This window comes from Pseudophryne corroboree, chromosome 8, assembly GCF_028390025.1.
Source record: "Pseudophryne corroboree isolate aPseCor3 chromosome 8, aPseCor3.hap2, whole genome shotgun sequence".
Classification (NCBI taxonomy): Eukaryota; Metazoa; Chordata; class Amphibia; order Anura; family Myobatrachidae; genus Pseudophryne; species Pseudophryne corroboree.
The window spans coordinates 441,677,372-441,692,854 of NC_086451.1; the positions used below are offsets into that span (position 1 = coordinate 441,677,372).

The 15,483-nt window shown below is 48.3% G+C and overlaps 1 protein-coding gene across 9 annotated transcripts in view; it reads right to left on the reverse strand.

Moving 5' to 3' along the window:
• The window catches only part of BAG6 (BAG cochaperone 6), a 117,863-nt gene that overhangs the window by 31,695 nt on the left and 70,685 nt on the right, over positions 1-15,483 (reverse strand). For 7 of the 9 annotated variants that reach the window (XM_063938105.1, XM_063938101.1, XM_063938099.1 and 4 more), the window contains exons 3-7: positions 10,828-10,945; positions 10,562-10,749; positions 9,509-9,568; positions 9,053-9,109; positions 6,308-6,382 (exon numbers count right to left, since the gene is read on the reverse strand). In XM_063938105.1, coding sequence (XP_063794175.1) covers positions 6,308-6,382; positions 9,053-9,109; positions 9,509-9,568; positions 10,562-10,749; positions 10,828-10,945 — 498 coding nt within the window. The remainder of the gene's footprint in view (positions 1-6,307; positions 6,383-9,052; positions 9,110-9,508; positions 9,569-10,561; positions 10,750-10,827; positions 10,946-15,483) is intronic. The other 2 variants (XM_063938107.1, XM_063938102.1) reach the window with 1 other exon arrangement.

Here is a 15,483-nt window from a genome sequence, read left to right on the forward strand (position 1 = left end):
CCCCTCACACACTACTACACCATGACATGTATACAGAGCACAGGTACAGTACAGACAGCTGCAGCAGTGCCAGTCTCCTCCTCACACACTACTACACCATGACATGTATACAGAGCACAGGTACAGTACAGACAGCAGCAGTGCCAGTCTCCCCTCACACACTACTACACCATGACATGTATACACAGCACAGGTACAGTACAGACAGCAGCAGTGCCAGTCTCCCCTCACACACTACTACACCATGACATGTATACACAGCACAGGTACAGTACAGACAGCAGCAGTGCCAGTCTCCTCCTCACACACTACTACACCATGACATGTACACACAGCACAGGTACAGTACAGACAGCAGCAGTGCCAGTCTCCCCTCACACACTACTACACCATGACATGTATACAGAGCACAGGTACAGTACAGACAGCTGCAGCAGTGCCAGTCTCCCCTCACACACTACTACACCATGACATGTATACAGAGCACAGGTACAGTACAGACAGCAGCAGTGCCAGTCTCCCCTCACACACTACTACACCATGACATGTATACACAGCACAGGTACAGTACAGACAGCAGCAGCGCCAGTCTCCTCCTCACACACTACTACACCATGACATGTACACACAGCACAGGTACAGTACAGACAGCAGCAGTGCCAGTATCCCCTCACACACTACTACACCATGACATGTATACACAGCACAGGTAGAGTACAGACAGCAGCAGTGCCAGTCTCCCCTCATACACTACTACACCATGACATGTATACACAGCACAGGTACAGTACAGACAGCAGCAGTGCCAGTCTCCTCTCACACACTACTACACCATGACATGTATAGTACAGACAGCAGCAGTGCCAGTCTCCTCCTCACACACTACTACACCATGACATGTATACACAGCACAGGTACAGTACAGACAGCAGCAGTGCCAGTCTCCTCTCACACACTACTACACCATGACATGTATACACAGCACAGGTACAGTACAGACAGCAGCAGTGCCAGTCTCCCCTCACACACAACTACACCATGACATGTATACACAGCACAGGTACAGTACAGACAGCAGCAGTGCCAGTCTCCCCTCACACACTACTACACCATGACATGTATACACAGCACAGGTACAGTACAGACAGCAGCAGTGCCAGTCTCCTCCTCACACACTACTACACCATGACATGTATACACAGCACAGGTACAGTACAGACAGCAGCAGTGCCAGTCTCCTCCTCACACACTACTACACCATGATATGTACACACAGCACAGGTACAGTACAGACAGCAGCAGTGCTAGTCTCCTCCTCACACACTACTACACCATGACATGTATACACAGCGCAGGTACAGTACAGACAGCAGCAGTGCCAGTCTTCCCCTCACACACTACTACACCATGACATGTATACACAGCACAGGTACAGTACAGACAGCAGCAGTGCCAGTCTCCTCTCACACACTACTACACCATGACATGTACACACAGCAAAGGTACAGTACAGACAGCAGCAGCGCCAGTCTCCTCTCACACACTACTACACCATGACATGTACACACAGCACAGGTACAGTACATACAGCAGCAGTGCCAGTCTCCTCCTCACACACTGCTACACCATGACATGTATACACAGCACAGGTACAGTACAGACAGCAGCAGTGCCAGTCTCCTCTCACACACTACTACACCATGACATGTATACACAGCACAGGTACAGTACAGACAGCAGCAGTGCCAGTCTCCTCTCACACACTACTACACCATGACATGTATACACAGCACAGGTACAGTACAGACAGCAGCAGTGCCAGTCTCCCTTCACACACTACAACACCATGACATGTATACACAGGACAGGTACAGTACAGACAGCAGCAGTGCCAGTCTCCTCTCACACACTACTACACCATGACATGTATACACAGCACAGGTACAGTACAGACAGCAGCAGCGCCAGTCTCCTCCTCACACACTACTACACCATGACATGTATACACAGCACAGGTACAGTACAGACAGCAGCAGTGCCAGTCTCCTCCTCACACACTACTACACCATGACATGTATACACAGCACAGGTACAGTACAGACAGCAGCAGTGCCAGTCTCCCCTCACACACTACTACACCACGACATGTATACACAGCACAGGTACAGTACAGACAGCAGCAGCGCCAGTCTCCTCCTCACACACTACTACACCATGACATGTATACACAGCACAGGTACAGTACAGACAGCAGCAGCGCCAGTCTCCTCCTCACACACTACTACACCATGACATGTATACACAGCACAGATACAGTACAGACAGCAACAGTGCCAGTCTACCCTCACACACTACCACACCATGACATGTATACACAGCACAGGTACAGTACAGCAGCAGCAGTGCCAGTCTTCCCTCACACACTACTACACCATGACATGTACACACAGCACAGGTACAGTACAGACAGCAGCAGTGCCAGTCTCCTCCTCACACACTACTACACCATGACATGTATACACAGCACAGGTACAGTACAGACAGCAGCAGTGCCAGTCTCCTCCTCACACACTACTACACCATGACATGTACACACAGCACAGGTACAGTACAGACAGCAGCAGTGCCAGTCTCCTCTCACACACTACTACACCATGACATGTATACACAGCACAGGTACAGTACAGACAGCAGCAGTGCCAGTCTCCTCCTCACACACTACTACACCATGACGTGTATACACAGCACAGGTACAGTACAGACAGCAGCAGTGCCAGTCTCCCCCTCACACACTACTACACCATGACATGTACACACAGCACAGGTACAGTACACACAGCAGCAGTGCCAGTCTCCTCTCACACACTACTACACCATGACATGTATACACAGCACAGGTACAGTACAGACAGCAGCAGCAGTGCCAGTCTCCCCCTCACACACTACTACACCATGACATGTACACACAGCACAGGTACAGTACACACAGCAGCAGTGCCAGTCTCCTCCTCACACACTACTACACCATGATATGTATACACAGCACAGGTACAGTACAGACAGCAGCAGTGCCAGTCTCCCCTCATACACTACTACACCATGACATGTATACACAGCACAGGTACAGTACAGACAGCAGCAGTGCCAGTCTCCTCTCACACACTACTACACCATGACATGTATACACAGCACAGGTACAGTACAGACAGCAGCGCCAGTCTTCCCTCACACACTACTACACCATGACATGTACACACAGCACAGGTACAGTACAGACAGCAGCAGTGCCAGTCTCCCCTCACACACTACTACACCATGACATGTGTACACAGCACAGGTACAGTACAGACAGCAGCAGTGCCAGTCTCCTCTCACACACTACTACACCATGACATGTATACACAGCACAGGTACAGTACAGACAGCAGCAGTGCCAGTCTTCCCTCACACACTACTACACCATGACATGTACACACAGCACAGGTACAGTACAGACAGCAGCAGTGCCAGTCTCCCCTCACACACTACTACACCATGACATGTATACACAGCACAGGTACAGTACAGACAGCAGCAGTGCCAGTCTCCCCTCACACACTACTACACCATGACATGTGAACACAGCACAGGTACAGTACAGACAGCAGCAGTGCCAGTCTCCTCTCACACACTACTACACCATGACATGTATACACAGCACAGGTACAGTACAGACAGCAGCAGTGCCAGTCTCCCCTCACACACTACTACACCATGACATGTATACACAGCACAGGTACAGTATAGACAGCAGCAGTGCCAGTCTCCTCCTCACACACTACTACACCATGACATGTACACACAGCACAGGTACAGTACAGACAGCAGCAGTGCCAGTCTCCCCCTCACACACTACTACACCATGACATGTACACACAGCACAGGTACAGTACAGACAGCAGCAGTGCCAGTCTCCCCTCACACACTACTACACCATGACATGTATACACAGCACAGGTACAGTACAGACAGCAGCAGTGCCAGTCTCCCCCTCACACACTACTACACCATGACATGTACACACAGCACAGGTACAGTACAGACAGCAGCAGTGCCAGTCTCCCCTCACACACTACTACACCATGACATGTATACACAGCACAGGTACAGTACAGACAGCAGCAGTGCCCGTCTCCCCCTCACACACTACTACACCATGACATGTACACACAGTGCCAGTCTCCCCCTCACACACTACTACACCATGACATGTACACACAGCACAGGTACAGTACACACAGCAGCAGTGCCAGTCTCCTCCTCACACACTACTACACCATGACATGTACACACAGCACAGGTACAGTACAGACAGCAGCAGTGCCAGTCTCCCCTCACACACTACTACACCATGACATGTATACACAGCACAGGTACAGTACAGACAGCAGCAGTACCAGTCTCCCCTCACACACTACTACACCATGACATGTATACACAGCACAGGTACAGTACAGACAGCAGCACCTGTCTCCCCTCACACACTACTACACCATGACATGTATACACAGCACAGGTACAGTACAGACAGCAGCAGTGCCAGTCTCCTCACACACTACTGCACCATGACATGTATACACAGCACAGGTACAGTACAGACAGCAGCAGTGCCAGTCTCCTCCTCACACACTACTACACCATGACCTGTATACACAGCACAGGTACAGTACAGACACCAGCAGTGCCAGTCTCCCCTCACACACTACTACACCATGACATGTATACACACCACAGGTACAGTACACACAGCAGCAGTGCCAGTCTCCCCTCACACACTACTACACCATGACATGTACACACAGCACAGGTACAGTACACACAGCAGCAGTGCCAGTCTCCTCTCACACACTACTACACCATGACATGTATACACAGCACAGGTACAGTACAGACAGCAGCAGTGCCAGTCTCCTCCTCACACACTACTACACCATGACGTGTATACACAGCACAGGTACAGTACAGACAGCAGCAGTGCCAGTCTCCCCCTCACACACTACTACACCATGACATGTACACACAGTGCCAGTCTCCCCCTCACACACTACTACACCATGACATGTACACACAGCACAGGTACAGTACACACAGCAGCAGTGCCAGTCTCCTCCTCACACACTACTACACCATGATATGTATACACAGCACAGGTACAGTACAGACAGCAGCAGTGCCAGTCTCCCCTCATACACTACTACACCATGACATGTATACACAGCACAGGTACAGTACAGACAGCAGCAGTGCCAGTCTCCTCCTCCTCACACACTACTACACCATGACATGTATACACAGCACAGGTACAGTACAGACAGCAGCAGTGCCAGTCTCCTCCTCACACACTACTACACCATGTCATGTATACACAGCACAGGTACAGTACAGACAGCAGCAGTGCCAGTCTCCCCTCACACACTACTACACCATGACATGTATACACAGCACAGGTACAGTACAGACAGCAGCAATGCCAGTCTCCTCCTCACACACTACTACACCATGACATGTACACACAGCACAGGTACAGTACAGACAGCAGCAGTGCCAGTCTCCTCCTCACACACTACTACACCATGACATGTATACACAGCACAGGTACAGTACAGACAGCAGCAGTGCCAGTCTCCCCTCATACACTACTACACCATGACATGTATACACAGCACAGGTACAGTACAGACAGCAGCAGTGCCAGTCTCCCCTCATACACTACTACACCATGACATGTACACACAGCACAGGTACAGTACAGACAGCAGCAGTGCCAGTCTCCTCGTCACACACTACTACACCATGACATGTATACACAGCACAGGTACAGTACAGACAGCAGCAGTGCCAGTCTCCCCTCATACACTACTACACCATGACATGTATACACAGCACAGGTACAGTACAGACAGCAGCAGTGCCAGTCTCCTCTCACACACTACTACACCATGACATGTACACACAGCACAGGTACAGTACAGACAGCAGCAGCGCCAGTCTCCTCTCACACACTACTACACCATGACATGTATACACAGCACAGGTACAGTACAGACAGCAGCAGTGCCAGTCTCCCCTCACACACTACTACACCATGACATGTACACACAGCACAGGTACAGTACAGACAGCAGCAGCGCCAGTCTCCTCTCACACACTACTACACCATGACATGTATACACAGCACAGGTACAGTACAGACAGCAGCAGTGCCAGCCTCCCCTCATACACTACTACACCATGGCAGTACAGTACAACCTACCCCAGTCACACTTACCTCCAGGCGATCCAGTATTGACTGTATATCCTGTAACATGTGCTGCGCCAGAATGAGACGGACACGAGGCTCACACTGCATAGAGGGATAGAAGGAATAGTATAGGGAGGTGGATACAAAGGAGTTAGCGAGAAGAGGAGGCATGAGGTGAGATAACAAGGGAATGGTAGGATGTGCAAATTACAGACCAGTGAAGGTGGGGGGGATAGTAAGAAGGTCACAACGGGACAGGTGACAGGGACAGCGAAGGAGATGAAAGGAAGCAAACAAAGAAAGCATTAGATTGTTGGTGCAAGAAACAAGGGAGAACGTAGGTTAGTGCAGCTCGCATGAACCCTCCACCTGCTCTCTGCGTCTTCTATGCCTATCCCTACGTATCTTCTAGCGGCAGGTGTGTATAGAATGGCACAAGGGGAATGCCAACACCCCGCTCACTACTATACTCACAATGTGCAGCCCGTAGACAGGTGTAAAAATCGTCATTAACGGCTGTAGCAGAACTGTTCTAGGAAGACTGTACACCGTGAGGTGTCTAGCTAATCCTTCCGACATGCCATGTTGGGCTGCATCCTGGCATACATGTAATTACCCAAGCCCCTGATGCCCAGGGGATCTGCTCACAGTGCTGGCAGAGAGGGAGTGGGGCGCTGCCGTGGAAAGGAACAGTAATTAGAGTACATGTGCAATACCTGCAGGCCTAGATAGAATATCCCAGCTCCACAGAGGAGAGTGAAGAAGGAGGAGACAGTGACTTAGGGGCAGATGTATTAAGCCGGGAGAAGTGATAAAGAGGTGATAAAGCAGTGATAACACACCAGCAAATCAGCTCCTATCTGCCAATTTACATACTGGAGCTGATTTGCTGGTGCGTTATCACCTTCCACTTATCACTGCTTTATCACTTCTCCAGGCTTAATACATCTGCCCCTAAATTACCTTGATAGGTCTGAGCGCCATGTAATCCTGAGAAAGCTGAGCTAGAGGGTATACTGCAGAAATATCTCAGCGGGTTGGGATCGGGATCCCAGCGGTCAGCAAACCGATGCCGAGGTCCCGGCCGCCAGATTACCGGCAGGCGAGCGCAACTAAGCCCCTCGCTTGCTCGGTGGCTCGCTGCGCTCATCACAGGTTCTATATCCCCTCTATAGTTGTCGCGTACACCCACGAGTGGGAATAGTCCCTGGTAATTGGCATGCCGACTGTCGGGATTCCGGCGTCACTATACTGACCGGCGGGTTCATGGCTAAGTGCGCATGCACGAAACGCGTTGGAACGTTTTACAGCTGTTTTGGGAGGAAATAAAGACATTGGGGACGCCAAGCCATAAGGAGACCCGCCGCACTGAGCATCCGAGAAGCCGCTAATAGAAGCGCCCGGCTCCGGCACGCAAAGCCGTAAGCAGACCTGCCGTACTGAGCCGCTGCACTGAGCTGCTAAAAGGAGCGCCCGGCTAATAACCAGCTCCGGTCAGAGAACAAACGGAGCATAAAGGTTAGAACTAGGGATAGTTTAGTATTCAATTAAGGCGGTGTAAGATCTATAATAAAGGACTCCTTCCCCCTTTTTTTTGCCCTCACCAAACAGCAACTTATCACAAAAGAGCTTAAACATTTTATTTTTATTTTTTATTTTTTTATTGTTATATTCTATTTCTTGCTGCTTCTTTCCCCTCTGCATCTTTCCTCTCCAGCATTGTTCATCTAGCGCTTTGTTTTTCTAAATCTATATCATAACCAATATATACAGAGCTGCTCAAATTACATTCACAAGCGCAGCAAACGGTTCTATTTTTTAACCATATTACAAAAAGGATATCCTGGAGCTAGAAAAGGTTCAGAGGCGGGCGACCAAACTAATCAAGGGCATGGAGACACTGGAATACGAGGAAAGGCTTGCAAGGCTAGGCATGTTTACATTGGAAAAGAGGAGACTAAGAGGGGACATGATCAACATCTACAAATATATAAGGGGTCAATACAGAGAGCTTGGGAGGGACCTGTTTTCTATAAGATCAGCACAGAGAACACGTGGTCACTCGCTTAGGTTAGAGGAGAGGAGTTTCCGCACATTGAGGCGAAAAGGTTTTTTCACAGTAAGGACGATACGTGTTTGGAATTCCCTGCCTGAGAGAGTAGTAACTGCGGACTCAGTCAACACCTTTAAGAATGGGTTAGATAAATTCCTATTGGATAAAGATATTCAGGGTTATGGTGCGTAGGCACGCATTATAGTTAATATAACTAGTCCTAACATAAAAATAACTAGTCCTATAATAAGACTGCATAGGAGACCACAAATAGGTTGCATTCGATGGACAATTATCTTTTTTCAACCTTAGTTACTATGTTACTGCATTCATCTGCCAGTTATGGGAGGGAAATGCTGCAGACCCATAGGCTGCAATCATAATCTGCCGCCGGGACACATTCTGTGCATAACTGAATCTGCCGCTTAACGTTCCCACTAAACTAATCTGACCACTAAGAAAAGAGGAGTCCCCAATCTATGCTGCAATGGCTTTGCAGAAGGCGGACTCGTCCTCTCCTGAGCTGAAGTCAGTAGCAGTGTTGTAGACCACAGATATGGCACACGGTGAAATGCACAACTGCACGTTATCCCGTCCCCAGTGTTCAGAGTTTTTGAAGCTCGTTAACAAATACATCAGCATTAATGTAACCAGTAAGAACTACAATCTGTGATAAAACAAGTCACGGGCTTTCGAGGCAGAATCTCTAATTCTCGTACCTGGATGGGGAGCTGCTGATCCAAGTTAATATGGACGTCGAGAGAGGAGCCATCAGTCTGAGCAGAGAAGAAAGGAAGGAAGGCGACAGCGTAGGCGGGGAAAGGTAGGAAGGACGTAGAGAAGGTTAGGAGGATGAAGAAAATGTAGAGAAAATAAAAATGGCAGAAAGAAGAAGACCGGGAAGAAATAAAAAAATAAAGTTGGAAAAATTAATAAGGGTGTGAGGGCAAGAACAACAAAAAGGTGGGTGTGTTAGTAGAAAGGACGAAGGACGAGGATGAAAGAGGAATAGAGAGGGTGAAGAAGAGAGGAGGGCAACAGTAAACAGTATAAAATCAGAGATTTGTTTAGTACATTTCACGTCTCTTAATCTACATGTAAGAAGCCCACCCGGGAAGGTGGCGCACAGGAGAGAATACATCACGCACGGGAAACAAACTGAATTATGCACCTACCCCGTTAACTGTGGTAGCACGAGGCGCTCGGCCAGCCTCGCCGAGACCGGACATGACATGCTGGGGGAAGAAGGAGAGCGAGCAAGTCAGGGATGACTGCAGGGAAAGCCATACAAACCAAATACAACGTGTTACATACAATTACACTGAATAATAGAGGGAATATGGTTTATTCGAGAAACAATGTCCAAATACTTTTCCCCTTTTGTGCAAAACGTAAGCCCAAGTGGTAAAGCAGGCTTAGAACCATCTGCAGAATAGACAACCAGCATGCACTGCTTCCACCTTCCATCAAATCTTCAGCATCTGCAGATGAATGGCCAAGAATAAAGGGACTAAATGCACTCCCTCCACCCTCCGTTATTACTACTCGCCACTCCGTCCGTATGCTGCCATCCAGACCAGTGGTTGGCAACAGGCAGCACAGCAAGACGCCAAGCTCTGTGCACCCACTCCATCTTATTCTCTGATGTCCTATAAAGCATAGGAGTACAGACTGAACCAGAGCAGGTGGCTTCCACATTACATGACGGCATCAGCGAGTAGCAGAGAGGTCACGCTGCACTTCCTGTCGGAGGAAGGTAGAGGGCAGTGTATTCTGCACCACACTGTTCCTCTGGACTACAAATATTTTATTAAAGTTTAGTAGATTAGGTAGTGAGTGGGGAAATGTTGGGAGGTTTGAGTGGCATTTGTGGAAGGTCTTGGGATGTGGAGTAGTTCTGTAGCCCATATGCAATCTGTGTGATTGTGGGGTCATTCTGTGGCAAGTGGAGGAATTTTGGGGCCAGAGTCCAGGCATTTTGCAATGAGTGACACGGTATTATTGGGAAATAATGGCCTTTTTGAAGTCGGCACTAGCGGCCCTTGAGCCGACCCAGGTTGCCAATCACTGGCAAAAGCAGCCTGTCCCGCTAAACTTACGCAAAAGCATATTCTGTTTATATCGAGCCAGTTGCACAGACCTATATCCGTCACCTTGTTTCTCTGTGGTGGCTAAAGCCTTCTTACACTTACACATTAGAAAGAGAAAAAACTCCTGCATTTCCTCACCGGTAGGTTAAACGTTCCCATCACCACATAGCTGTTCCCATTCCTCTCCGGACCCCCGGAACCTGTACCACCTGCTGCTGGGCCGATGTTGGTGGTGGAGGTGCTTGACGAGGTCGAGGCTCCCCCAGTAGTGGCTTGTGTCTGGGGTGGGGCACGTTCCACCAGGTGAATGACTTTCCCATCCACATCTAAGCGAGACAGGGGGGTAGAGGAGTCAGTAGCCGCACAGTAGCCAGCATACCAAGCAGAAGTAAACGTGTACTCACTGTATTCCTTCAGTTTCTTATCTTCTTGCAATACGCGACCCTGATATATGAGCCGCTGTTTCTCTGGAGGAATACCAACAGCGGAGGATATATGATCCTTGAAGTCCTTCACGGTTATCTGGAGGAGAAGTAGTACAGTGACAGCTTGGAGGGGGGAGACAGCGCCGATCTGCATACCAAACGCATCCCAGGCTCATTTACCTAATCATCACTATGCAGATATCACCTATCGGACGCAGTTATTTTACATAGGAAACTCAAATTAATATGACCTACTTATTTCTGTATTGATAGTTCCCTCTATGCAATAAAAAGAAAGAAAACATAAAGCTAAATCGATGACACTTCTCTTTGGTTGGTAGAATCTCATTTACAGAGCCTGTAGTTAATGGAAGCTTTACGATCACATGTATGTACCATGTGTCACTACATACATGTTGGCAGGTACGCATACTCAGTACAGTTATATTAGGCACAAAAACATCCTATTGTGCAAACGCTGACACACCGTTATATATTTATATATTACTTGTTTCCGTTCTTTTGTTCTCACACATTATATTATTGTTTCACTTTTATACATCTATTTCATGTAAAGTAGGGCACCTGTATAGCACGGACATGTATACACGCAGACTGCAGCATCAAGTACATAAACGTTTATAGTGCACCAGTCACTAAGCCTATATTCTTGCAAGTGCAGCCTAATAACTCACTGGGAACCAGGGATACCATTGCTGTACCAATTTATAACATCAGGCCCTGACCCACTTACTGCTTACAAATGGTCTTTGAATCACAAAGCAATTAAAGTACACTGGCGGCACAGCTCTCAGGGAAATAGACATACCCCACCGCAGGGTGTAGATGAGCAGAGTTAGTCTCTTATAGGTGAAAAGCAGGTCACTGCCACCAATAGGATGCAGACAGACAGCCTGGCCCCACCTCTCGTCTACACACTTATCATTCACACCTAGACTGCTACAGGTACATGGGACAGACCAAGCACTATTACAGACTGAGGTGACCTAGCATATGCCAGGTCCCTTTACTAGTGTGTCTACATATATACAGATGAGTCCTCATACATCTTTCTTCAGCAAGCCACGCAGCGGGAGGTGCCTGGCATGAGTGAGCAGGCAGGTCCCGAGCAACTCCGTTAGCGGCAGGGCACTCAATTTACCTGGTTTAGGGTGAAGCACAAGGGGGAAGGTTAGGCTGCAGCAAGTAGAGGATTAGGGGGAGGGTAAGGAGAAGGGTATGTGGTGAACATCCCGGCTGTCGGGATCACGGTGATCAGGATACAGACGCTACAATCCCGACCACCGGCAAAATGCCGGCCGTCAGAATACCGACACAAGCCTGGTATTCACCCGAGGAGGAATATAATAGTTTGGCGACCAAAGGTCGCCACCAGGCCCGATGAGTGGTAAGCGCAGTGAGCCCGCGAGGGAACACCCTGTGCTCGCTGGCGGGATTCCACATGCTGGGATCCAGGCGTCGGTCTCCTGACCGCCGGGATCCCATACCGATCCCAGGAGAAGGGTTAGCAGACTTACTAAAATGTGTCGGGAATCTGACCGTTGGGATGCCGCACCCAACCTACATACTATAGCAATGTTTCATAGCAGGATTCAATCATTTTTTTCCTTAAAACAAAAATAAAACTTGGTTAAACCAAAAGAATTTTATTTTTGTTTTTCCCCCAACCCTGTTGCATGGTATTACTCTATGACCTCAAACAGAATGTTTATCACTCTCTTTATAGCTGCACGATAATGGTAATGCTGTAATATTCTTACAACCCAAATATAAACATAAAAAAGTAGTCGTATACACATAACAATAGTAATCCACCTGGCACCATCTAACGCCCTCTTATCTGCCTTTGTTTCTTTATATACTTTGGGGGTAATTCTGAGATGATCGCAGCAGCAAATTTGTTAAAAGATGGGCAAAACCATGTGCACTACAGGGGGGGGGGGGGGGGGGCAGAAATAACATATGCAGAGAGAGTTAGATTTGGGTGGGTTATATTGTTTCTGTGCAGGGTAAATACTGGCTGCTTTATTTTTACACTGCAATTTAGATTTCAGACTGAACACACCCCACCCAAATCTAACCCTCTCTGCACATGTTACATCTGCCCCCCTGCACTGCACATGGTTTTGCCCAACTGCTAACAAATTTGCTGCTGCGATCGACTCTGTATTAGGGCCTTTATACGTTTCTCCTGGGTTATTTCTATGCTATACTCTACCTAAAGTCCCAGTGTTGCAGTAATTTCTCCCCCCTCCCTGTTACTTTCCCTCTATTTAATGCTCTCCTGCTGGAGCCATTTCCCCAAAACTCTAGAGTACCTCCCCTTCCCTCCTTGTCTCTCCTGTATGTATGCCTGATGGCCTGTATTCCCTGTACTACTGGCCATTTCCTTGTCTCTCCTGTATGTATGTCTGATGGCCTGTATTCCCTGTACTACTGACCCTTTCCTTGTCTCTCCTGTATTCCCTGTACTACTGGCCCTTTCCTCAGCTCTCCTGTATGTATGACTGATGGCCTGTATTCCCTGTACTACTGGCCCTTTCCTTGTCTCTCCTGTATTCCCTGTACTATTGGCCCTTTCCTCAGCTCTCCTGTATGTATGACTGATGGCCTGTATTCCCTGTACTACTGACTCTTTCCTTGTCTCTCCTGTATGTATGTCTGATGGCCTGTATGCCCTGTACTACTGGCCCTTACCTTGTCTCTCCTGTATGTATGCCTGATGGCCTGTATTCCCTGTACTACTGGCCCTTTCCTTGTCTCTGCTGTATTCCCTGTACTACTGGCCCTTTCCTTGTCTCTCCTGTATTCCCTGTACTACTACCCCTTTCCTTGTCTCGCCTGTATGTATGTCTGATGGTCTGTATTCCCTGTACTACTGGCCCTTTCCTTGTCTCTCCTGTATTCCCTGCACTACTGGCCCTTTCCTTGTCTCTCCTGTATGTATGCCTGATGGCCTGTATTCCCTGTACTACTGGCCCTTTCCTTGTCTCTCCTGTATTCCCTGTACTACTGGCCCTTTCCTTGTCTCTCCTGTATTCCCTGTACTACTGGCCCTTACCTTGTCTCTCCTGTATGTATGCCTGATGGCCTGTATACCCTGTACTACTACCCCTTTCCTTGTCTCTCCTGTATGTATGCCTGATGGCCTGTATTTTCTGTACTACTGGCCCTTTCCTGGTCTCTCCTGTATTCCCTGTACTACTGGCCCTTTCCTTGTCTCTCCTGTATGTATGCCTGATGGCCTGTATTCCCTGTACTACTGGCCCTTTCCTTGTCTCTCCTTTATTCCCTGTACTACTGGCCCTTTCCTCGTCTCTCCTGTATGTATGTCTGATGGTCTGTATTCCCTGTACTACTGGCCCTTTCCTTGTCTCTCCTGTATTCCCTGTACTACTGGTCCTTTCCTTGTCTCTCCTGTATGTATGCCTGATGGCCTGTATTCCTTGTACTACTGGCCCTTTCCTTGTCTCTCCTGTATGTATGTCTGATGGCCTGTATACCCTGTACTACTACCCCTTTCCTGGTCTCTCTTGTATGTATGCCTGATGGCCTGTATTCCCTGTACTACTGGCCCTTTCCTTGTCTCTCCTGTATGTATGCCTGATGGCCTGTATTCCTTGTCTCTTCTGTATGTATGTCTGATGGCCTGTATACCCTGTACTACTACCCCTTTCCTTGTCTCTCCTGTATGTATGCCTGATGGCCTGTATTCCCTGTACTACTGGCCCTTTCCTTGTCTCTCCTGTATGTATGCCTGATGGCCTGTATTCCCTGTACTACTGGCCCTTTCCTCGTCTCTCCTGTATTCCCTGTACTACTGGCCCTTTCCTCGTCTCTCCTGTATTCCCTGTACTACTGGCCCTTTCCTTGTCTCTCCTGTATGTATGCCTTGTTTTTCCCCCAACCCTGTTGCATGGTATTACTCTATGACCTCAAACAGAATGTTTATCACTCTCTTTATAGCTGCACGATAATGGTAATGCTGTAATATTCTTACAACCCAAATATAAACATAAAAAAGTAGTCGTATACACATAACAATAGTAATCCACCTGGCACCATCTAACGCCCTCTTATCTGCCTTTGTTTCTTTATATACTTTGGGGGTAATTCTGAGATGATCGCAGCAGCAAATTTGTTAAAAGATGGGCAAAACCATGTGCACTACAGGGGGGGGGGCAGAAATAACATATGCAGAGAGAGTTAGATTTGGGTGGGTTATATTGTTTCTGTGCAGGGTAAATACTGGCTGCTTTATTTTTACACTGCAATTTAGATTTCAGACTGAACACACCCCACCCAAATCTAACCCTCTCTGCACATGTTACATCTGCCCCCCCTGCACTGCACATGGTTTTGCCCAACTGCTAACAAATTTGCTGCTGCGATCGACTCTGTATTAGGGCCTTTATACGTTTCTCCTGGGTTATTTCTATGCTATACTCTACCTAAAGTCCCAGTGTTGCAGTAATTTCTCCCCCCTCCCTGTTACTTTCCCTCTATTTAATGCTCTCCTGCTGGAGCCATTTCCCCAAAACTCTAGAGTACCTCCCCTTCCCTCCTTGTCTCTCCTGTATGTATGCCTGATGGCCTGTATTCCCTGTACTACTG